At 48.2% G+C, this 24,282-nt stretch overlaps 9 protein-coding genes across 9 annotated transcripts; 8 read left to right on the top strand and 1 right to left on the bottom strand.

Moving 5' to 3' along the window:
- Positions 1-501: 501 nt before the first annotated feature.
- MGYG_01413 (sugar isomerase) lies at positions 502-2,015 on the top strand (the record flags this gene model as incomplete). Its single annotated transcript, XM_003177287.1, has 2 exons — positions 502-954; positions 1,029-2,015. The coding sequence occupies 2 exons, from the start codon at positions 502-504 to the stop codon at positions 2,013-2,015; spliced, it is 1,440 nt and encodes a 479-aa protein (XP_003177335.1).
- A 405-nt stretch (positions 2,016-2,420) lies between these two features.
- On the top strand, positions 2,421-3,778 carry MGYG_01414 (bud site selection protein 22; the record flags this gene model as incomplete). The annotated part of the gene is made up of 2 exons (XM_003177288.1): positions 2,421-2,666; positions 2,732-3,778. The coding sequence occupies 2 exons, from the start codon at positions 2,421-2,423 to the stop codon at positions 3,776-3,778; spliced, it is 1,293 nt and encodes a 430-aa protein (XP_003177336.1).
- Positions 3,779-4,550: 772 nt separating this feature from the next.
- MGYG_01415 (UAS2 multicopy enhancer) lies at positions 4,551-5,608 on the top strand (the record flags this gene model as incomplete). The annotated part of the gene is made up of 2 exons (XM_003177289.1): positions 4,551-5,073; positions 5,208-5,608. The coding sequence occupies 2 exons, from the start codon at positions 4,551-4,553 to the stop codon at positions 5,606-5,608; spliced, it is 924 nt and encodes a 307-aa protein (XP_003177337.1).
- Positions 5,609-6,827: 1,219 nt separating this feature from the next.
- MGYG_01416 (beta-glucosidase 1) lies at positions 6,828-9,613 on the top strand (the record flags this gene model as incomplete). Its single annotated transcript, XM_003177290.1, has 3 exons — positions 6,828-7,613; positions 7,689-7,940; positions 8,036-9,613. 3 exons carry the CDS (start codon positions 6,828-6,830, stop codon positions 9,611-9,613), a joined length of 2,616 nt encoding a protein of 871 aa, XP_003177338.1.
- Positions 9,614-9,938: 325 nt separating this feature from the next.
- MGYG_01417 (coiled-coil domain-containing protein 130) lies at positions 9,939-11,345 on the top strand (the record flags this gene model as incomplete). Its single annotated transcript, XM_003177291.1, has 3 exons — positions 9,939-9,951; positions 10,017-10,026; positions 10,097-11,345. 3 exons carry the CDS (start codon positions 9,939-9,941, stop codon positions 11,343-11,345), a joined length of 1,272 nt encoding a protein of 423 aa, XP_003177339.1.
- A 201-nt stretch (positions 11,346-11,546) lies between these two features.
- MGYG_01418 (serine/threonine-protein phosphatase 2A activator 1) lies at positions 11,547-13,053 on the bottom strand (the record flags this gene model as incomplete). The annotated part of the gene is made up of 3 exons (XM_003177292.1): positions 11,547-11,936; positions 12,005-12,356; positions 12,413-13,053. The coding sequence occupies 3 exons, from the start codon at positions 13,051-13,053 to the stop codon at positions 11,547-11,549; spliced, it is 1,383 nt and encodes a 460-aa protein (XP_003177340.1).
- Positions 13,054-13,430: 377 nt separating this feature from the next.
- MGYG_01419 (hypothetical protein) lies at positions 13,431-15,257 on the top strand (the record flags this gene model as incomplete). The annotated part of the gene is made up of 3 exons (XM_003177293.1): positions 13,431-14,177; positions 14,234-15,023; positions 15,094-15,257. 3 exons carry the CDS (start codon positions 13,431-13,433, stop codon positions 15,255-15,257), a joined length of 1,701 nt encoding a protein of 566 aa, XP_003177341.1.
- Positions 15,258-16,694: 1,437 nt separating this feature from the next.
- On the top strand, positions 16,695-20,500 carry MGYG_01420 (hypothetical protein; the record flags this gene model as incomplete). The annotated part of the gene is made up of 3 exons (XM_003177294.1): positions 16,695-20,075; positions 20,258-20,328; positions 20,395-20,500. The coding sequence occupies 3 exons, from the start codon at positions 16,695-16,697 to the stop codon at positions 20,498-20,500; spliced, it is 3,558 nt and encodes a 1,185-aa protein (XP_003177342.1).
- A 766-nt stretch (positions 20,501-21,266) lies between these two features.
- Positions 21,267-24,280, top strand: MGYG_01421 (DNA repair protein rhp41; the record flags this gene model as incomplete). Its single annotated transcript, XM_003177295.1, has 4 exons — positions 21,267-21,857; positions 21,912-22,115; positions 22,199-22,556; positions 22,611-24,280. 4 exons carry the CDS (start codon positions 21,267-21,269, stop codon positions 24,278-24,280), a joined length of 2,823 nt encoding a protein of 940 aa, XP_003177343.1.
- Between the last annotated feature and the right edge of the window lie 2 nt (positions 24,281-24,282).

Below are 24,282 nucleotides of genomic sequence, written 5' to 3' on the forward strand. Positions count from 1 at the left end.
CCTCCCTGGCTGTTTACCAGCAGGACCCCCTTTTAAATTCACCGTCCCAGGTGCCGTGCCCATTGGCTGGCGTGCCGTTTGCATCATCCCTGCATCGCGAAACGGCCCTGGGGCAAAATTTCTTGCTGGGCTTGGAGGTCTTATCGGGGCTCTACTTCTCCTCCTCCCTCGGATATTTCATTCCTCCGCCTACCCTGGGCCCTGGGCCATTTTTCAGACTTCTGGGAATATGAATATATGAGACCAGTTCCTGTCCGGATCCCGTATCGCTGCCGTTGTTCCGGACTTCGTTTTCCCCGAATAGTGCCCGGTTTCTTTGTGTTATTTTTTGCTGCATAACTTAGTTTTTTTTTTATCGCCGTGATACCGATACCAATATCTTTTGCGCCCCCGCTGCTGCTGAGAAGCGGTCAATAAACACCCCTCTACGGCCAAATTCGCTCGCAGGCCTGCGTATACGCGCCTTTTTCCTAACAGGCCATATCAAGTGTTATTCTCAATATGGTGTCCACCCTTTACGCCAGGAAACGCACCCGCCAGCTCTCTCCTATGTCACCTCCGATGGTCCCTTCGAATCCACAGAGCGTCAAGTCGAGCCTTATCCCACCCCTACCCATGACTCCCCCAGACCCGGGCGTCGATTCGGCGTCTTCGTCAACACCCCATCCCTCGCCCGTCGATACGGCAATCCATGTCATTGCCACGGAACGGGCCGCCCTGGAAAACCTTGAGCGAGTCTATACCACCAACGAGCTGGCGCGGAACAACATGGAACGGGCTGTGGAACAGATTGCCAATACTATCAATGCGGGATCCAAGCTGATTGTATGCGGAGTGGGGAAAAGTGGTAAGATCGGAGAAAAGGTTGTAGCTACAATGAACAGTCTAGGGATATACTGCTCGTTCCTGCATCCAACAGAAGCACTACATGGGGACCTTGGTATGGTGAGACCGGTAAGTCTGACAGCTTTTGACATTTGCTCTTCCTTGCCGGATGGGGATTGATTGCTAATGCGGATCTCACATAGACGGACACCATCCTTTTCATCACGTATTCCGGCAAAACATCTGAGCTACTACTCGTTCTTCCACATCTTCCGTCGACAACTTCTGTTATTGTGATAACAGCACACAAACAGCCATCATTGTGTCCGCTACTAGCTGGTTCTAGCAATGCAAACACGATTCTACTTCCCTCGCCCATTCACGAACCAGAGGAAGTCTCGTTCGGTGTTTGTGCCCCTACGAGCTCCACCACTGTAGCTTTGGCTGTTGGTGATGCTTTGGCTCTTGCAGTGGCTCGACGGCTTCATACCACACCCGGAAGAGGGCCGGCTGAGATTTTCAAGGGTTATCATCCTGGTGGTGCTATTGGAGCTGCTGCTGCTGCCGCCGCTACTATTTCGACATCGACATCTGGCAGCACAACTCCTCTGACTTCTACATCGACTACCCCCTCACGGTCGATGTCCGTCAACGGTCTTCAAGACGAATGCGAACCAGGGTTATCATCTACTGAAACATTTTCCTCACGCCCAATAACAGACTTCATGACCCCTGCGGAGTTGATACCCACGGCGTTACCGAAAAATGGCTGGCCACTGCGCATTGTTGATGTGATGCGTGCCTCCCTTAGAGGCTCAACGTCAAAACCTTGGGCTTTCATACACCCTGACTATATAATTTCACCACGAAAGTTGCGTAGTATGGTTGCATGCAATGACCCAGACGATAGTATCGAAGATGTTGACCATGACATGTCGATTGGACATACGAGTCAACAATGGGTACGGGTATCCAGCACCAGCACGGTTGGCAATATTCGACGAATCCTTGACCAAGAGAAACAAACCAGCATAGCCAGCTCGCTAACTACAGCCACGAAGCGAGACTCGGAAGGAAACACAGTACAGCGCAGACGGCGTATCATCACCGTTGTCGATGAGACAACCGACATGGTCGTTGGTTTCGTTGAAGAAGACGACATAGAGCACGACGAGGACATGTTTAAATGAGCGAAATCAACAACCTAAGTACTGGATACCTGCACATTAGACTAATTTTGTTTTTTATTGGGATTTGTTTAGCACTTTTTCTTCTTTTGGGGTTAGAACTTTATATATATACAATCTGCGCCATTAGCGTTTAATCAAGTTATTTTCCAGTTATGGAGCAGTCTCCAGGTCAGCATAACTATAGAAAATTAAGATATCTAGAATCTGTCTTATTGTCACGCTCAGTTCGTTGGAGGTACACCTAAGGTATACTCCTGAGGTCCGCAGCGAGGGATCTTGATCTAAATAAGATAAGATAACCAGCAAAGGCTAGAAAAAAAATCTTGGCGCAAATAATTCGACTTTCCACAACTTCTATCATCAATTTGTTAAGCCAGCACAGCGCAACCGGAAGGCTAGGACACAATGGCGAAACGAAAGCGCGACCCTCCGGAAGAGGACGACTCATATAACTGGGGCGATAAGAAGCTGAGGCTACAGAGATTACGCCTTGACCAAAAGGTTCAAAATGGCGTGGTGGTGCTTCATCGTGCGCTCAAGATCGCCAGAGGATTCGAACGGCAGAAGCTAGGACGGAGAGAGAAATCTGCGCGGCAGGAAAGCGATAGAATGCTGTTGAATCGGCGTCTGAATGAGGTTGAAGCTTTGAAGGTGCGATACTACTGTTCTCATAGCTGGATGTTGAACACAAGGCCAAAGTTCTAACCATAGCCTAGGCCTTGGATTTACATAAAACTGCCGAAAGATACCTGATAAAGCAGATGGTGAAGACGAAACGGATTGCAGAGTCGCCGGCGTTTATTCATCTGAAACTTGCGGAGCGCATATCTAACGAGGAAAAGAAGAGTGATGCCGAAGCCAACGTTTCTGCTCGACTGTTCAACTCCAATCCAGTGAGGAAAGTCTTTCCGGGGATTATGGATGATATAAGGGATATACTTGGTCTCTCTAGGGATACGCAATTGAGAAAGGCTACAACGAAGGCGAGCCAAAAGCAGGCGTCCAAACGCACGGAAGAGGATATGTCCATGAGCGAGGAGGACGAGGGAACAGACGGAGAATCGAATGGTTCTCAAGATGGCGATGGGATGGATATGTCGCAGTTTGACGGGCTTGTTGCGTCTGATTCAGAGGATGAGGATGGGAGTAATCGTGGGGATGATATCAAGGCAAAGCCAGGGAGCGCAAAATACAACCCAATGGACGACATGTCATTATCACCTACACCATCAGATACATCTGACGAGTCAGATGCTGTTATAACAAAATCTTCAAAGGCTAGACAAAAGACGACAACAGATACAACATTCCTCCCCACCCTCATGGGAGGATACTGGTCAGGCTCCGAATCCGAGCCAGAGCAGGACTACGCACCCGTCGTCCCAGAACGGAAGAACAGGATGGGCCAACAGGCACGACGAAAACTTTGGGAAAAGAAATATGGCAATAATGCCAAACATATCCAAAAACAGGCCAAGGAACAAGCCCAGGGCAAGAATCGGGATAGCGGCTGGGATTTACGACGGGGAGCCACAGCACAGAAAGATACCAGAGGTAAATATGGAAGAAATAAGATACGCGGAAGCCAACGTAAAGAGGCCACTGAATCCCATGCGACTCGGGTACCAGCTGTGTCGCAACCTCCAATGGCCAAACGATCTAACGATGACAAGCCACTTCATCCGTCATGGCAGGCGGCAATTAAACGCAAGGAATCAAAAACGCAATCTTCATTTCAGGGCAAGAAGGTTGTGTTTGACTAGAACTAATTGTTCGGCATATCGATGGTCTATTTAACAGTGGCTGTATATAAGTGCTGGGAACATAGCTGAACGCATGTTTGCCCGTCAAAAAGGTTCCAACACTGGCAATGTCGAGGCCAAGCTCTAGTTACAATACAAGGCTAGTTCTTGGATTTCCTAAAAATGACTTTGCATGGCATCCCATAGAGATTGGGCTTTGATAGTAAGAGGGATTCTCTCCGTGCTCAAGATGCTATCACTAATAAAAGTGTCTTGATAGTGACTCTTTATGGAGATATAGATGTGGCATTACACGGCACACACCCACACCATCATATTAACATATGCAAACCTGAATCTTCATACCAATTACACACCTGGTCCATAATCCATTAGTTATTCTATCCAGCTTTGAACTCCATATCAAATCTTTCAATCAATGAACGGGTCTCTCCACCTACGGACCCCCAGCGGTGAGCTGAGTCAGCCGTAAAAAATTGGAGATTGACAAAAAGCCGCCCCTCGAAGATAGCATTCATTCTTCACCAAGATCTCTTCAAGTACAAACGCCGAACCGCAGACGCCTAATCAGCATATATTAATCTCCATCACGGATACCATTCACCATGACTGTTCATTCTGATACCTACAAAGGTTTTTACTCCCCGTCGTGGCTTCAATCGCGCTACTACATCTGCCCCTCAATGCCCCTCAGTAGCTCGCAGAACCCTTGATTCGAAATAAATGCGCCCATTGATATTGAGAGCTTTGAATGTTCATAATCAACTAACATATGCCTCTTCTAGAGCCCGTTCATATCGGCGTTATTGGCGGCACCGGGTTGAGCGAGCTCCCCAATTTCACCAAGGTCGCTACCCTTACAATCACAACGCCATGGGGTGAACCGTCCTCGCCGGTTTCAATCCTCCACCACACCTGTTCCACCAGCGGCAAGGTCGTTCCAATTGCTTTCATCAGCCGACACGGCCTTCACCATCAGCTTTCTCCTCACGAGGTTCCTAGCCGTGCCAACATTGCTGCTCTACGATCTATTGGAGTCCGAAGTGTCGTAGCATTCTCTGCGGTTGGCAGCTTGCAAGAAGAGATCAAGCCCAGAGATTTCGTGATCCCAGATCAAGTAATTGACCGCACCAAGGGAGTTCGGCCATGGACATTCTTTGAGGATGGGATTGTAAACCATGTTGGATTTGCCGATCCGTTCGACGAGAAAATGGCCGAAGTTGTAAGGGCTTGCGGCCACAGCCTGGAAGGAGAGGGGGTCATTCTTCACGATCGTGGCACTTTGATATGCATGGGTAAGTCCTTCCACCCAACCCCTCGTCCGCGTTTGCCCAAACTACCCGGTTATCTATACGTTGTTCCTTCCTACTATTACCCCATAGCTTCTTCGGGGGAAGGGCGAACAAGGGCTGACATACTTCTTGATTAGAGGGCCCACAGTTCAGCACTCGCGCGGAGAGTAAGCTCTACCGAAGCTGGGGCGGCAGTGTCATTAACATGTCCTGCCTGCCAGAGTCCAAACTAGCACGTGAAGCGGAAATGGCATATCAGATGATCTGCATGTCAACCGATTATGACTGCTGGCACTCCGGCACTGAGGATGTCACTGTGGAAATGGTCATGAGTAACATGAAAGCAAACGCTGTAAACGCCAGAAACTTCATCGGCGCTGTCCTGGATGAGTTGACCAAAGACGAACACGCAGACCTCGTCAGGGGGAAGCACCTTGAAGGTAGTGCAAAATTCGGCTTGAGTACGAAACCTGGCAGCATCGGTGCCTCGGCTCTGTCCAAGATGTCCTGGCTCTTCCCAGGGTACTTTTCCAACTGAGCGACGTTTCGTCCTTAACGTTTGGAGAGTCGTATTTCGAAACATCCTGATGATTAGCCGATTGCTTCTTGCTTTCGTGTTTAATAGATCGTGCCGCCAGTCAACTTTTTTTATAGAGAATTATTAGATATCCCCCATGATTAAAAGACCTTGGATGTACCTCGTACTCTGAATCTTCGACTTCAACATAATTTCCCGGAGTATAGCGTTCCCAATTAAAAAAAAAAAAAAGCTTGATACCAGTGTAATAATACACTATCGGATCAGCACGTCTGTAAGTACACTGGATAATTTTTGTCTAATCTCCAATGAGGCCGGACTCAAGGTTAGGGGTTGGATTTCGGTTTCCAACCTACTAGTTAAAGATGCGAGTTGTATACCTGCAAAGGCTGTGCGTTTTTCTTTATTTCCGGACTCCATTCAGTTAATTACGCCTAATTGCTTGGATGCCACTCAGATGCCCCCCGGAGCAAGGGGCTTGTGGCTACTTGGACATTGTGATCTAGCCTAGCTAAAATAGCCTTTCCAGTAACTAGGCAGTTAGTTAAACCTCATGGGTCAAACTGGTTAATCAACTAGATTGTCACTGCTAGTTTCACCCCTTTTTTCCAACCTGGTTCGCCATCGTTGGAGACTTTGCTTTAACGGCCAAAAGCTTTGGGAAGCCCACTCTATCTACTCAGTACACTTGATGGAGTAATTAATGTAGCTAATAGCTCGCCATTAACTAGTTAGCTAATTCAAAAGGTAGTCCCACGCCAATTGATACCTAGCTAACTGAGCTTTACGGAGGGTGTGTGACACAATACCAGACACATGATGCCGAAAACGAGCCTCCATCATGGGTTCAACCTCAAGTACTGCTGACCAAGTAGCCTGGAGCAAGGATCGGGAGTAACCTTCTCACACTCTCCCCGCATGGAATCCTGGCTGTGTTATGTGAAATCACATTCAAGCCAGAGGCCCGAAGCTGAGCAGGGGTAGCGGCGATCAGCGACGGATGGAGTGTGATCAGCTAACTAGTTAGCTGCGTGGGCTTTGGCTTGGTGACTGCAAGGTAGCAGCCCTATTTCTAAGTATATATATTGCCGCGGTCTGATCCGTCTTCCAAGTTGAGATCGTAGGGCCAAATGGTTGACATAGAAGTTGCGCTCCTGGGCAACGGCTGAATGACTCGTGCTTTGGCTGGATTTTATATCTCGAGATCGCGTATTGGGCCATGCTGTTCGTTAGCAATACATGGAGAATAGCTCTCCATCTACTCCTTTCTTCCTGTGCATTTACTGCTGCCTCTGGGTCGGGCTCTACAACCCAAGGCGTCCGCGCTGATGTCCCTCCTGGTTATGAATCGCCTCCTTACTATCCAACCCCTAAAGGAGGCTGGATTCAGGAATGGCAGTCTGCATACGCAAAGGCTGCCGTAGTCGTCGCCAACATGACTCTCGCGGAAAAGGTGAACCTGACTACAGGAACAGGAATCTTCATGGGGCCTTGCGTTGGCCAAACAGGTAGTGCTTTGCGATTCGGCATACCAAATCTCTGCCTACAGGATGGGCCTCTGGGCCTGCGGAACACAGATCACAATACTGCTTTCCCTGCAGGCATTACCGTTGGAGCGACTTTCGATAAGAAGCTCATGTATGAACGCGGTGTCGCTATGGGCGAGGAGTTTCGGGGAAAGGGCGTGAATTTTCATTTGGGGCCCTCAGTTGGACCCCTTGGGCGTAAACCTCGAGGTGGTCGAAACTGGGAAGGCTTTGGGGCTGACCCATCACTTCAGGCCATTGGTGGTGCGTTGACTATCAAAGGTATTCAGAAGGCCGGTGTTATAGCGACAGTGAAGCATCTTGTTGGAAATGAGCAAGAAATACACCGGATGACGAACGTGGTGCAACGCGGATATTCATCTAATATTGACGATCGAACCTTGCATGAATTATACCTATGGCCATTCGCAGAGGCAGTCCGGGCCGGGGTTGGAGCATTGATGATGGCTTATAATGATGTACTGCGGCCACCCAGATCCATCTCTCAGGTTAGGCGTTACCGTTGGAACATGATGCTAACAACTGCTTGACAGGTAAACGGTTCCACCTGTAGCCAGAATAGTCTTTTAATAAACGGAATACTCAAAGACGAACTTGGGTTCCAGGGACTGGTCATGAGTGACTGGTTCGGTCAAACTGGTGGAGTCTCCTCGGCCCTAGCAGGGCTTGATATGGCTATGCCTGGCGATGGTCCCGTCCCGTTGACGGGTAGCACATTCTGGGCATACGAGCTGTCTCGATCCGTTCTCAATGGAACCATTCCTTTGGAGCGACTTAACGACATGGTACGGGAGTATCCCTTGAAATATTTAAATGCTAGCATATCCTTTATAAGATTTGCTATAAAAGAAGTCATCGAAATTTCTAATTCGGTATCTAGGTCACTAGAGTCGTTGCGACGTGGTTCCAGTTTGGACAGGATAGCGATTACCCGGAACCAAACTTCTCAACAAATACCCAGGAAGAGAGTGGGCTTCTGTACCCTGGAGCCGTCTTCTCTCCCAGGGGCATAGTCAACAAATTCGTCGATGTCCAAGGGAACCACAAAGAAATTGCGAGGACCATTGCGAGGGACGCCATTACACTTGTCAAGAACAAAGATAACGTGCTCCCACTTAAGACAAGTGCATCCCTAGCAATATTTGGTGAAGATGCAGGCACAAATCCAAACGGGATTAACTTCTGCGCTGATAAAGGCTGCAACAAGGGTGTCCTTACTATGGGTTGGGGCAGCGGAACGTCCAGGCTACCATACTTAAGTACTCCGGAAGAGGCCATCAAGAACAGGTCATCCACTGCCAAATCCTATATCACAAACAGATTTCCTTCAAACATTGAGGTAAAACCTGAAGATGTCGCCATCGTCTTTGTCAACTCTGACTCCGGAGAAAATTATATCACGGTCGAAAGAAACCCCGGGGACAGAAGCTACGCTGGCCTGGGACTGTGGTATGGAGGGGATGAATTAATCCAGGAGGCAGCCAAGAAGTTCTCAAATGTCGTTGTGGTCGTACATACAGTTGGGCCAGTACTTTTGGAGAAATGGATCGACCTTCCCACAGTAAAGAGTGTCCTGATTGCCCATCTCCCAGGCCAAGAGGCGGGTAATGCTGTGGCCGACATTTTGTTCGGTGATGCTAGCCCTAGCGGTCATCTTCCTTATACCATCCCAAAGTCTGAGTCAGACTATTCTCCAAGCTCATCCCTTCTAGATCAGCCATTTGGGCAGATCCAGGATACCTTTATTGATGGATTATTTGTCGACTACCGCCACTTCCAGAAAGAAGGCAAATCAGTCCGCTATCCATTTGGCTATGGGCTCTCTTATACATCCTTTGGTTTCAGTGGGGCTGTAGTAGCCGCGGGAACCCAACTATCCGAGTACCCTCCTCCTCGGATGCCTAAGGGCACGACACCGATATACACCGATAAAATCCCAGATAACTCCGAAGTGGCGTGGCCGAAGAACTTCAATAGGATATGGCGTTACCTGTATCCATATCTTGACAACCCAGCGGGTGTCAAAGCGGATTCAAAGTTCACATATCCGAAGGGGTATAAAACCACGCCGCAACCTGACCCAAGAGCTGGAGGATCTCAAGGCGGAAATCCAGCCCTATGGGATGTAGTATTCACAGTCGCGGCCAAAGTGAAGAACACAGGCCAAGTACCTGGCCGTGCGGTGGCTCAGCTTTACATCGAACTGCCAACTGGCCTGGCTGCAAACACGCCTAAATTGCAGTTACGCCAATTTGAAAAGACATCAACCCTTGCGCCAGGACAAGAGGAGGTTTTGAAGATGGAACTCACCCGAAAAGACTTAAGTATTTGGGATGTGGTAGTTCAGGATTGGAAGGCTCCAGTTGACGGGAAAGGTGTTAAGATACATATTGGTGAGAGTGTTGAAGACCTGCATATTGTGTGTGACGTCAGTTCCGGGTCATGCAGAACCGTTTAATAACCACTTCTACGATTCGGTATATCTATTTTTGAGTGTACATATATTGTTTATAATTTTTCTTCTACTTGAAATGAGCTTGATTTGCGGTGTCATGATTTTCTTCAAGGCAGCTGGTTAGTCGATTTAAGGTTTGTGCATAGTCACGTGGAGACGCGGCTTAAACTGATTGCGATATAAACGGCGTTTCAAGGATGTGCCTCTGCGCATGTTTTTTGAACGTATGAGGCGCTTTGTCTAGATGGACTTGCCGTACGTGCGGTGCCATATAATATAGTTCATGATAGCTAGTTTAATAGAGACGATCCTCTATTATTTCTGCACGATGCAGGGCTTCAGTAAGTCTTTACTAGAATGAACCCTTGTTTTCGAGAGATAGCTATTGACGCATGCCTTCTAACAGATATGGGACGGTGTGTCCTCGAATTCCCTTTCCACAGCTGAATAGCTGGTAAAGATACGAATAACCTAACAATGAAGTAGATACGTCCCCCCTGAGTATGAAGGAGTCATCTCTGGAAATAAGCTTGCTGGCAAGCATGCCCTTGGTGCTCGCGCCCGAAACCTTCAGGCTACAGGAGAGCTCACAGTGAGGTTTGAGATGCCATTTCCAATATGGTGTTTGACTTGTCAGCCGGCAGAATCGGTGATCATAGGACAGGGAGTGCGATTCAACGCTCTTAAGAAGAAGGTTGGAAACTATCATTCCACCCCAATATACAGCTTCCGCATGAAGCATAGCGTATGTGGGGGTTGGATAGAGATACGGACAGATCCTCAACATACAGAATACGTGGTTACTGAAGGGGCCAGGCGGAAGGTAACCGCAGATATAGGAAAGGGTGAATACGAGGAGACATCTACAGGAGCTAGAGAAATTCAAGTAAGAATCCTTGGAAATGCTGGAGGAGAGGAGAAAGCGGATCCGTTTGCGGCACTGGAGGGGAAAATTGCCGATAAAAATAAATACATGACTGAAAAGGTGCGAATGGAAGAACTATTAAAAAGGCAAGACCGGGACTGGGAAGATCCATATGAGAATTCAAGAAAGCTACGAAGAGCATTTAGGGCAGACAGAAAGAAGCGGGAAGCGATACAGTCTGAGACGGAAGCCTTAAAAGAGAAGTACAGCCTGGGTGTCGATTTGCTAGATGAGTCTGAGGGTGACCGTATTCGCGCTGGAGTGGTTGAGTTCGGGCAAGACAGTGACCGAACTGGGTCTCCCCTAGCGTTGTCTTCGAACCTCCGAACAAAGCCACTTTTCGAAGCTGCCTCCACGCAAAATACCCAGACTCTTTCTTCCACGCCTGACCCTAGTCAAACAAGAAAGCGGAGAAAAATAGCGGATATGGCTGCCGAGAAAAAGGCTCTATTACAAAGGGAGCTTCGAGGAAACACAAAAGCAGCTGTCGATCCATTTCTTCTCATAGATGAAACTATTTGGCAACAACCATCAAGAGTCATAAAGAAAAAAAAGCCAAATAAGTTGGCTAATGAGATATCAACCGAAACACGAAACGAAAATGATGATATAATGGGCAATCAGTCTACAGGTGATATGGGAACCGGAAACAGTGTGGTCAGCAATCAAAATATTGATAAGGAAAATGGCTATCATATACAATCAGCCTCACAGGAGCCAGAGTCTCGGAGACACCCCAGTACTGGACTGGTGGATTATGAGTCGGGAGTCGGATTAATACGATACCTCAATGAATTCATATGGATATAGGCTGGAGGCCTTACGTCGCATTTTTGGAGTTTGGATATATTACTTAACATGATACCCCTATTCCAGTTCCATTTTCATTAGTTTTTTGAATCACAGAGCTGTTTAAACTATAGTTTGAACTAAGGAGCCTGTCAAATAATATTCCTTAATTTTCTATGTTACTACTGAAAGTTTTGTTGACGAGACGCTGTTAGTGGGTATTCACCTCTCAGATACATTTGCAGGCGGAAAGGGCTCTCGATGCGGCGAATTCCGCTGCTGGCTACTTTGGTTAGCCCATGGAGCTCTTGTAACCGGCAATTGATGAGATGGTGGCACTGCAGACGGCGGATGAGGGAAAGTGCCTCCTCGAACGTCTCCCATTGTGGGTTTCGAGGCCCATGGAGCTCGAGTGCCTGTGTTTGGTTGAGTGGAAACGTTTGAAGATGCGGAAAACTGCGTCTGAGCTTGCGGTCCACTTGATGTATGTGCTGATGGGGCTGCAGGGACAGCATTTGGGTCCTGTTCCCAAACAAATAATGATCCAAAGGGAAAATGCTGTACCACTGGGAACTTGGACAAAACCTCCGCATTGTACATTTTGAGCATACCCTATTGTCACATCTAGAGTTAGAAACTGCGATGTCTTCTTAGATAAACTGACAACATTGATTCCTTACCTTATTAATTTTCCCCCAACCATCTTTGATTCCTGAGATATCGTATAACATTGGGCTATGCTCCCAGAACGGCCCCCGTTTAACATCGTGGATAAAACCAATAGCTGAAAAGTACATATTTGATTTTCGCTCCTTTTCAACAATGTTTGATTTAGCTACATCACCTGTGGCCGGAGCATCCGATAAGGAGCCCTCTGTAGGAGTTGGGTCAGTAAGGCCTATGGCAGGAGATAGCTGGGCCGACCCTAGGATATATGATATAAAAGAATGGTCATCTAGGCCCCAGACGCCGTGAGAGCCCGCAGGCTCCAAAGTGTACGTGAGGATTAAACGTCGAATAAGCCGAAGATATCTGGCCGGGAAAAGTAAGTTTCAGAAAATGGCCATGAGATAAAGCGGAAAACACACGGTTCAATAACCCCTATAACTATGCCCCTCTCTTCCATTCCAGGGTCTGCTCGAGCAAACCCATTTAGCTTCCATAGGCACGCGAGGAAAGCTAAAAAGCTAAGCTCGTGCCCTGTTCCATAATCAAGTCTTTGCGAGCTGCCAAAACTTCCCGTTAAATAGGCCATCAGCTCTTCCTTTGCCGTTACTGTTTCTCCCTCCTCAGACTTCTGCTGAAGAATTTCCTGTGGCAAACATTCATCCATAATGGAAGACGCACGAGATTCCATCTCCTCACACCATCTTCGAAAGCTGATGTTCCCGAATCGCCGAGGCCCTGTATCTGGAGCCACTTCATCGATGAGAGACTCCAATTTTGATAATAGTAGCTGTAGGCGACGGACAGGCTCCGAGAAGTCAACAGAGTCGGAGTCCAATGTCCACGCCTCCACATTTGAAGAGCCATTCTCGCTGGGTACCTTAGAGGGAAACATGCATCGGTTTAGTTGCAAGACAAAGATCATAATATCTCTGTATGCAACAGACGATAGGAATGTTTCCACATCCTGATGATCATGGATCCTTTTTAGTGGCCGCACGAATGTGTGTGGTATATTTGGATCTAGCCGTTGCAGCGATGGTACAATTGCTGCAGTAGCCATTTTTATGTTTTGCTCGTATTCAAGGCACCTGAATGATTGTTTGCACAACGAACTAACTAGTGAGTCGCGGGGTTTGGAGAATTCATTAAACAAAAATAATGACGTAATTAGATGTTAGTAAGCGCTTGCTGCGTTTTAGCTCACTAGTTAGCTAGGTAGTTAGTAACTCAGCTAGTTACTTGGCTAGCTACGTTAACGATTGCAAATTCAATAGGTAACTAACCAGGCCTTACTCATTAACCAGCGCGTCTTGATGACATTGGTTGTTCAATTCGGGGGAGACAGGGAACCGAAATGATGCTACGACTACTCATACTATAGACAGGAAAAGTGGGAGCAAGCCAAACCTGCTCAAGAACACCGCTGCACTGAGCAGGATGCGCAGAAGTAATCGGATTTTGAGGACGCGTGATGAACAAAGTCCCTCTGCACAGCTGTCCTTTGATTTAAAGACAATTGCGAAACGATCGGCAGCTAAACGAACTGGTTCAACTTCGATTAACCAGCCTGCTGCACTTAGGGAGTCATCTACTCCGAAATCTGGGCACTCTACCAAGATACCCTCTTCCAGCCCACTTTGCGAAGACAACAACATAACTGAAGCCGCAAAAGGGCAGCTGAGACGTTCACAACGACACCAGCAGCGGAGGCTTAGAAGTAGCTCCGACAACATATATGACTTAGATGTAGACTCACCGAGTGCCGGCAAGGTGCAGAACGTGGTCCTGGGAAAGCAGCTTGAGTTGACTCCTGACACAGAATCCAGTGAAGGCGAGTCCAGTAGTTCATACGTGGAATGCGAGGATACAATTGGCACACAAAAATCCCCCGAAAGGCCTTGTTCTGAGATCCCTCTCGTGGTTATCGATAATACACCAACCTCACTGCTGACTGATAATGGAACTGTCCACCGTGAATCTGTTAATTTGGACGATAGTGATGATGGAAACCACCAGGAAAAGGCAGTGTCTGAACTGAGCGAGGCAAAGGGAAGGCCACTACCTGATAGTGACTATGGATTCACAAACACAGATGAAGATGAAGACCAAGACGAAGAGGAAGCTGAAGACGAAGATGAGAGCGGAAGGAATGGTATACTAGATACCCTGGAGCTAGAAGAAGAGGTGCAATATAGTGATATTGTTGATGGCGAGTTAGATTTGGGAAACCTCACTCACAGGTGTCTATTCCGAATATGGGTCTGCGGGATGATGCAGTCTTCTGGGATGCATCAAAGATATTTGACCAGGAAAGGAACTGGCGCGAACTGATTTCAGAGGCGCACGGGTTGATCGGAAAATCCAAGGGTCTGGCAATTGGGTCTACGAAGGATTTGTTTAAGAGTATCTCAAATGGAATTGATACCTATAAGGGAAAGTCCACCTCAAGAAACAGCCACCAGAATTTTGCTTCAGCCGAGACAGAAGAGATCTCGATTGCCGGACTAGAAAAGGGTGTTTCCCAGGTCATGATCGAGTTATACCCATATAATGCAGACTCACCTAGAAAATTAAGAACGCTGACGTCTCTAGCTTATGAAGTAGCTGCTGACATCATCCCTGGAATCGTTGGCCTTTTACAGTGGTGCCTGGTAACCCATTATTCTAATGACAGTGTTACTGATGAAGGCATAGACCAAGTGACGAGGATTTTAGACTGCATCGAGAGACTCTGTGAAGCGGTCCAAGCAGAGCCGCCCAAGCCACCTCCTGGACTCGCAGCTAAATTAAGAATTACGAGTGTACTGGTCCGGTTCATGGCCTACGTGTTTAGGCATCAGCAGCTGAACACGCGGCAGCCAGCAGCCACGCAGCACCCAGCCGGCTGGTCCCGAAACACAAGCCGACGTGGTGACAAGTATGACACGGAATCTGTTGAGCCAGAAGAGCCTACGGTTGTCTTCAACGAGGAATGCCCCTGGAGCCGAGCCGAGAGCGAAACGTTTTTTGAAGCGTTGCGAAAATATCGAGGTAGGGTGGATCTATTGGTTACCATCTTGTTGTGCTGATAAAGGGCTGACGATGACTCGACTGTTAACAGGGCCTGAGCGGTATGGATTGATTCTCAGAGAGTTCGGGGACGTTCTCGGTCACCGTAGCATAGATGAGCTACGAGAGAAGGCGGTAGAAACGCGAGCTGGGCTCTTAGCTCTGCCTGATGAAAGACGGCCACACTACAGCCAATGGAGCTTCCTTGATGATTAACCTTGTACTTCCGGGGCACTCAGTCGGTCTGCTTTGAGATTGAGCAAAAAGAAAAGTAATAGTTAACTATATAGCATTGCCCTGCATGATGCATGATGACGATGTAATATTTATTCAATATGCAAGATCCTCGAGCTTCCCCCACAAAAAGCGCACCATCTGACGTTTTATCAAAGGCTGCAAGATAGCCGGAATGACAACAATTGACTTGGGCACTTGCAGCTGCCGTCAATCAGGGCTCCTGACGGGTATGGGTCTCGCCCTATCCTCTTAGGCACCAAATCAGAGCAACCTGGCGATCAACAGCCCAAAGAAAGACGTGCATGGCTTGTCGACTGGGAAGACGGCGTTACTGGAACCACGACAGGCGGCAGATCCACCTCCGCTCATGTCCCCTCCTCTTCAACGACTCTCCTCTAGGGCCTAGTTTGGCTGCTGTTGCCGCTGCTCGCTGCTAGCTTTAATCTCTTCTTTGTTTCCCTCTCCCCCTCTGGTATTGTTATATAGAACATCAGCGTCTTGAAAGTCGCGGCCGGAAGCTGAACGTCGAAGGTTTCGCCGAGGAGAAACGCATCACATGACCGGATCGGATTATCTTTCTGCCGTCGTCCCGGAACAAACCTTCCGCTGCCGACCTCAAAGACGGTTTCAAGCTTAAACTAACTCGAAGGAAGCCATCAACCAGCTTTTGCCGTGGGGATTTGTTGATAGTTCGGCCGCCCCTTTTTTTTTTCCCCTTTGCACTCTTCCCGCTGCCTGCCTCTATTGTTTTGTTCTCTCGCATTGTTTCTTTTCAGAGCGTTCTTGTAAGTCCTCCCTCTGTCTACTAGATTTCGTGTTCCTTTTAGCACCAGGGGACAAGGGGTTTGGATGACCCCCTGATTTTATAAGCCTGGATCCGAGGCAATATTTCCCCTGGATCAGCTTCAGTTCAATTGCCTTCTCTCCTTTTACGTGGCCAACCGTGCTGACTTATAGTCTTGGGAACGATCTAGGAGAAGTTTCTCTTATTCCGAGCTTTTATTTACTGTCCGAACTGCCCTAGAGGTGGCTGGCCAGCTCCATCGACTAATAATCCTAATACTACAACTCCTGTGCGAAGGAAAAAAAATAAAAAAATTAAACCCCTCGGTCCGGAGTGTCTGAGCTTTTTTGGTCAGTCAGCGATCCCAGGTTCTGGTCGTGTTTGAGGGGTTTCACTGTAGCCCCCAGTGGACAGAATTACATTTGGGTTTGGGTCTGCATGGCTACTTCCCCGTTATATTCTGAGCCAGCATGGCTTACAGGGCAACATTATCTGTTTGAAACTAGTTAACTGACCTGCCAGTCTCCAGTCTCATTAAGCCGCTCATACCCAGTTAATTACCGCTTCAAACACGCTGTCGAAACGGCAAATAAAAAAAGACAAATAGCTAGTCTACTAATTCAACTATCAATATGGCCTCTACCGAAGACCCAGTTCCTGTTGATGTTGAGGAGGCAGTGGACACGGCTATTGCTACTGAAGAACCAGCCACTGATCGGGAAGAAGCTCAACAATCTGTTGCAGAATCAATGGGGTCTCCCACCAGGGATGCACCGTCTGGTAAAGACGAGCCGGTTACCTCTCCTGCACGGAGCCAGGCGTCTTCAACAGGTCAAAAGCGCTCTTTGATCGCTGGTGGCCCAAAGCGTCCGGGCAGTGTCACTACCCGAACCGCAAAACCTTCCACTGTGGCAACGAGTAGGCCAACGTCGGGAAGCACGCTCAGCAAACCCCCCATTAGACCAACGGCCAATACGGTGGCTAGGAAAACCCCCGGCTCGACGGCGTTGGGTAGTGCTGCCAGTACTACCCGTGCGTCACGCATGTCCATTGGTAGTTCAGCTGACGAACGGGCCAAAGCTGTTGCTAGCTCTGGTGACGAGTCTCGAAAGAGTGGAATGTCAGGGACTGCAAAGCGTGCATCACTGTCCGGAACACTGGGCTCGAGGACTGCTACCACTGCAAGACCGTCCACGACCTCTGCCGATAGAAGGTCTTCTATCACACCTGCAGCAGACAAGAAACCAACTACTTCCCGTCCCTCAACTTCATCTTCGCAAACGCCAACTAAGCCTACTGCAAGATCCACCCCGGCTACCACAACAACTCCGAGAACCACTAGGACTATTCCTACATCTTCTAAAGCGCCCTCTAGCACGGATGCTGCAAAGAGACGAATCGGAGCGCCTGCTTCCCCTGCTCTTGCTAGGAGAACTGCTGGAGCTCCTGCTCTCGATGAAGGGGCAGAGAATGACAAAATAACTGAATTGGAATCTCAGCTCGCCGCTAGCGAGGCAAAGCTTGCTGAAGCTCAAACCAAGATCTCGGAGCTCGAAAAATCTGGTGAAGATAGCTCCAAGCACGAGGATTTGGCAGAATCTTACTCTCAAGAAATCAAGACCTTGCAGGGCAAACTCGAGGAAGCGGAGTCCAAGTACCAGGAAGCAGCCGAGCGTTCTAGCAAAGAATTAGAAGAAGCTAAGCGTGAAGCCGCCAATTTGGGAGAATCAAAGAGCACTGAAGCACTTAACCTGCAGCGTGAGGAGCACGAGGCCGCTATTCAAAATCTAGAAACCGAGCTTGCTACCAAACGTGACGCCATTTCTGAGTTAACTAGCAAGGTTGATGCTTTGAATAAGGACTTAGATGAGGCAACCAAAAATGCCGAGCTGCTGAAGGAGGCTGAGAAGGAAGCGACTGAGGCTCTCCAGTTAAAAGTGAACACTCTTGAAGAGCAGCTAAACTCTAGTAAGAAAGAGCTAGAGTCTGCTCAAGAATCGTCTACAACGAGTACTGCTGCCCTTGAGGAGAAGATTTCGGATCTTGAGAAACAACTGGAAGAAGCTCGATCGGAGGCAGAAAAGGGATCTTCTGATTCAAACAAAGCTGTGCTTGAGAAAGAAGAAGAGATCAAAAAATTGAACTTGGCAATTGAGTCCCTGCAAGATGACATTGCGCGGTCTCAAGAGGCCAACGTCGAAGAGCTCGAGAAACAAAGAGCTGAATTGACGGCTGAGCATGGCCGTGCCCTAGCTGAGATGGTAGCAGGCCACGATGCTGCTGTCGCAAAGCTGACTGCTGAACATAACACGGAGAAAATTGACGCAGAGACAGCAGTTACAGCGGCAAAAGCAGCTTTGCAGCAGGAAATTCAGACCCTGAAAGAGCAACACGAAGCTGCCATGGCGGAGATAAACGAGAAAATGGAAAAGCTTACTGCTGATAATGCTACCCTCAGCAGCCAGGCCGAGAGTTCTCAGTCAGCCTATGATACCGAGATCCAAAGCCTTAAGGCTAAGCTTTCGGAAGCAGAAGAAGCCCTTGCCAACGAGAAGGATAACGCCCAGAAACGGAGCGCTGATGAGACGGCAGCGTCAGCTGAGATCGATTCCCTCAAGGCCACCATTCAGTCTCTTGAAGCGGAGCTTGCACAGCAGAAGTCAACTGTTGAGGCCTTGACAGCGGATATTGAGACAGAAAAGTCGCAAGTTACGGTCCTGCAGAAAGCCCTTGAAGCATTCGAAGCCGATAGCAAGAACAAAGATGAGCACAATGACAACATGAACAAAAAACTCAGCACTGAGATCGAAAATTTGAACAAGTCTCTGGAAGAGAAGACTCAAGAAATCACCTCGGCCAAAGAGCAACACTCTGAGGATCTCGAGGCCATGAAAACTTCCCATGCAGCTGACATTGCCAAACGTGAATCGGATACGGCTGCATTGCAAGAAAAGCTCAAAGCGCTACAAGAAGAACAAGAGAACCTCCGTACAGCAAAGGAAGAGGCCGAAGCTGCGCATAGTGCTAAGATCGAGGCTCTCCAAACTGACCACGCGCAGCAGATTGAAGAGCATTCTGCCAAGTTTGCAGCACTATCTGAATCCCACGAAGCAAGTGAGTCTTCCGCGAAGGAGCTTGAGAACTCTCATGCCAAGTTAAAGGAAGAGTTTGAGAAGACTCTGGCAAAGACTAAGGAAGATTTGGAATCTACCCATGCAAAGGGAGTTGAGGAGCTTCTGGCTGCTCACGAGGAGAAACTTAACAACCTAAGATCCGAACATAACGCCAGCTCTGCGGAGCAGCTTACTGCAGCGGACAAGAACCATTCAGAGATTGTTGCTAAACTAAAGGCGGAGCTTCAGGAGGCCAAAGAGACCGCCGCTGACACGTCTGCCATTGATTCTTTGAAGGCTGAAATAGAAGAACTGAAAGCTAGCCACGCTTCCCAGGTGGAAAACCATAACAAGGAAAAGGCAGAGCTGGAGGCACGCATTGATACTGCAGGAAACACAGCCAAGGATGCAGAATCAGCTCGGGAGGAGTTGATTGCTAAGCATGCTGAAGAACTTAAGGCCGCTCAAGCCGACGCCATTAAGAACGGTGATGCTCACACTGCTGCACTTAAAGAGATTAAGCAGCTTGAAGATGCAGCTTCCGAGGCACAGACCAATTCCCAGGAGGCGGAGAAGAAATATTCCCAGCTTGAAGATGACATGGCCGCTTTGAGCGAGAAGAATATGGAGATGGTGGAGAAGATCCAGGAACATGAAGCCTCGGTTGCCAAAGCCAACAGAAAGATTCGTGAACTCGAGTTCGATCTTAAAGAAGCACAGAAGTCCACCTCTCCTACCTCCAATGGAACTAGCAACGGCAAGCCTGGCCTGGGGGCAAGCAAGTGGGCTGCAACAGAACAGGAGACGGACACTGCGAAGGAGGAGACAGATGGCAAGCAGGAGGACTCTGGTCCATCTGCCACGGAAGGTGAGAAGCTTAGTTCTTCTATCGCGGGGACGGTGCGCGCACCTCAATTCCTATTCTTAATTACAAGCCCATATCGCCTTTATTTTTGGGGGTTCGGGCTTTTATGCCTAACTCTTCCATGGAGCTATTTGGGACTGGCTACTTTTACCCTACCGCGCGGATTACGCGCTCTTTATCGGAGGTTTTGCTGACTATGGTATCCCTACGTTTATAGGTGGCGAGCATTCAGGAGCAACTACGACAGCTTGAGGATATGAGCGGTGACATGGCCGAAGATCGTGAAAAGTAAGTGCGTTCACCTTACTACTGGGGCCCTTTATACCTCCTACTTACCGTCTTTTCTATATTTAGGATTGCCAATGTCCTTGCGCAGACCGGCCTGAAGGGAGAGTCTAGTTCATCTAGCCCGGCTCTACCAGGGCCTAGTGACAGCTCTAGCGAGGTCTTGTCTGCGTAATGGCTACATATCATCAGTTCTTTGATGGTTTTTGACTGGCTGTGTTTTCATTTTTAACTACATTGCGCTTCCAGCCTCTTGACTGACCAGTTCCAGTTATAATATGTTGTGTGAGAGATTCCCTTTGTTATGAGATACCTCTTCCCTTTTATTGTATCTTGATTGACCCTTCCTCCTTATTACCTGTTCAATAATAAAATCCCCGAATAATACACTGCCATGGCCACCTTTCCATGCACGTAGTGCCTCCTTTTCCAGGGAATATCCCCTGTATATACACTTTTTACCTTTAATACTTGGTATATTTTGCGTACCCACACAACTCTGTCGATATCTATCTGTGAGTTATATGTGCTCGGTGATAAACCGCGCTACTCGTGACATGTCAGCCCCAAAAAGTACCTAGGCTATGCGAATGGGAGCCGTGTAGAACAAAGGACTTGGTATGATTCACGTCTTACCTATTAATAGATGCTCGAATTTTGCCGAGGCTGAAAATGCGTCTCGGAATAATAAAAGTGCGAACACCGAAACCTTAAGATATTTTCCCGAGCTGACCGTGGGCTATAGACGTGATATTATACCAACATCTTGCATAGTCACCATAGGTTTGAAGGAGAAGGACAAGCAGCTATGGACTGCTGCCAGTGGATCGTATTCGCCAAGTAGTGTGTGCATAAGTGCATCCTGGCTTAACCGGCTGTGGCCTTGACGACCTGATGAACGAAAACGACAGGAAACATTCGTTTGCGCGGGTTGAGCAGACATGGCGAAGAAGGGTTCTTCACCTGCCACTCGCCGGAGCCGACGGGGTGGACTCAGGCGGAGGATCTCGTCGTCGGGCTCTCCAGCGAATGGAAATGACGACATACCCGAGATCTATCAGGATATGCTGAATGAGTCTCAGGCTGCACCCCAAGCCTTACCCCATAGAAACAACCCGCCTCATAAACGACGGAGGGTAGGGGAGCGTGGGGAAATCGAAGCTGCTGAGGTTGTGACCAAATCTGAAGAGGAGAAAGAAAAGACTACAGCCATGCCTCCACAAACAGTCTACGATGTTGATGCATCTGAAGAAGAATCAGAGCCTGAGTGGGAGGATGTTAGCCCACCTGGTCCGTCCACCACCCCTTCTTTGCCGTCGATGCTTCCAGCAGGACATGATATAGAGCAAGAGCCATTGCAAATTACTCTCGGAAAGGAAGAGGATTCTGGGAAGAAGGGTGCCGCTATCAGACGAAAGCCAGTAACTGGAGCTGAAAAGAAACTGCGTTTGGAGATCCATAAAGTCCATATCCTTTGTCTTCTTGGACATGTTAGGCTCCGAAACACTTGGTGCAATGATGAGGAAACTCATGTTTGTGGTATCTCCTACCCGTGGAGTGATGTTTGCTAACTTTTGCTCTAACAGAAAAAACTGCGCCGGATACTTTCAAAACATATTATCATGTGTTTGAACCCTAAGGAGGATCTTCCACAGTTTACCCGATCTACTACATTTGTGGATGGTCTTTTACATTCTTCAGAAGCCTTTCGACGAAGATTCAAAGTTACCGGACCCGGGATGAGGAAACCATACTGGCTGGAGGATTGCTCCGCGGCTCAGGATCCAATTGTCTGATTTGCCTCTTTCCTTTGACAAAACGTTACTTTGATCCATTAAACCGGCATAACTAACCATCTAACATCCAGAAACAGGCGTTGCAAGGGATTACCGAAATATTGCAGTCAAGAATTGACTTTCGGAAACATGCTGAAATAATGCAGGGTTCGAGAGACTTTGGTGCTCAACTATTTTGTGCTATGCTGCGAGGAGTTGGCGTTGATACACGTTTGGTTTGTTCCCTTCAAACCTTGCCATTTACTGGTGTGGCCAAGGGAGAGTCTTCTAAAAAGCGGACGAGAGACTACATACTTGTATCTGAAGATGATGCGCCGAGCTCTAGCGTAAATGCTGCAGCGAATGTCAGTACTTCAGATACGACTCCTCGGCGAAGGATTGGGCAACCACAATTCACGTCAAAGCATATTAAAAGCCCTGCACCACAGACAAGAGGTACGGAAAAACCTTTCCCTTTGCGAAATTACTTAATAGCTGACCTCTCCTCAGATGATGTGCCAGCTCCAGATTCATTATTTCCAGTGTTCTGGGTCGAGGTATTTAACCATGCAATGCAGAAGTGGGTATGCGTTGATCCTCTAGTTACAAATACTGTGGGTAAACCTGCGTTGTTCGAGCCACCTGCAAGTGATAATTACAATAACATGAACTATGTAATTGCGTTTAATGAAGACGGCTTTGCACGAGATGTGACCCGGCGATACACTAAGTCGTTTAACTCAAAAACAAGAAAAGCTCGAATTGAATCTACAAAAGATGGGGAGAAATGGTGGAACCGCACCATGCAAGCGCTTGAGTTGCCATTCCCAGAGGACCGAGATCAACTAGAATTTGGGGAGTTGACAGCCAAGGCCGCAAGTGAAGGTATGCCCAAGAGTGTACAGGATTTTAAGAACCATCCTGTATATGCTCTAGAACAACATTTGCGGTGGAATGAAGTTATATATCCAAAGCGGGAGATTGGAAAGGTTGGCCTGAGTAAGTTGTCATTGAACAAGAAAGCTCCGCCTTTGGAATCTGTATACCGCCGGACAGATGTGCATTCTGTCAAAAGCGCAGATGGCTGGTACCGACAAGGGCGCAAGGTTAAGGCTGGGGAACAGCCGCTGAAGAGAGTCAGAGCGCGAGGCCAAGTGCGACAGCATATGTCCAATTCTGATGATGAAGGCCACGATACGCCCATGTATGCTGCGTATCAGACAGAGTTATATGTTCCAGAGCCGGTCATCGATGGGAAGGTACCTAGAAATGAGTTTGGGAATATTGACGTTTATATACCTTCAATGGTACCACAGGGGGGCTTTCATCTCAGGCATCCGGATGCTGCTGAAGCAGCTAAGATATTACGCATTGATTATGCTGATGCAGTCGTCGGCTTCAAGTTTAAAAAGCGTCACGGTACAGCTGTCATAGACGGAATTGTTGCTGCGACCGAGTACCGAGACGCTCTTGAAGCCATCATTTTAGGGATTGGTTATGAAAGGCAACAGACAGAAGAAACCCGTCGGACCATGGCTGCTCTTCATATGTGGAAGCTGTTCTTGATCAAACTTCGAGTTCTTGAGCGGGTGAATAGTTATAGAACTGATGGGGTTAGTGGTCGAGAAGACTTGTTGCAAGAGGTGCATGGGGCAGAGGAGCAAGCCGGCGGGTTCCTACCTGAAGATGATTATGTTGTCCCAGCATTGCCCACTGCCAATAATGCTATAGGCGAGCCTTACGCACTGCATGAATCGGTGGAAGGCAGCCGGAGCATACAGGAAGACATTGGTGGTGGCTTCATGGTAGAACCAGAAACATCACAGCCAGCCTTCCCAGGAGACATTGCTAATAGGCCCTTGCAGAGAAGAGAGCCCGTACCATCTGCCTCACAGTCCCGATATACTCTGGTTGTCGTCCCGAAAGAAGAGCAGGCCTGGAGAGAACCTTCCATCATTTCAACTGGGCTTGGACAGCAGGATACCATGGAATCTAGAAGCTCTCAACCTGCAGACGGAACCCGTTCGGCTTCAGTGACTGTTGATTCTCCTGAAAGAGAGGTCTCGGGGCTGCCGGAACTGGTGCACGTTGATTCTGACAGCGATATAGACCGCAGTTCCATGATATCCCACGACCCTGAGGATGATAACGCTGAGCCAGAATGGCTGCTATCTGATTAACG

Source organism: Nannizzia gypsea, genomic scaffold (genome assembly GCF_000150975.2).
Source record: "Nannizzia gypsea CBS 118893 supercont1.1 genomic scaffold, whole genome shotgun sequence".
Classification (NCBI taxonomy): domain Eukaryota; kingdom Fungi; phylum Ascomycota; class Eurotiomycetes; order Onygenales; family Arthrodermataceae; genus Nannizzia; species Nannizzia gypsea.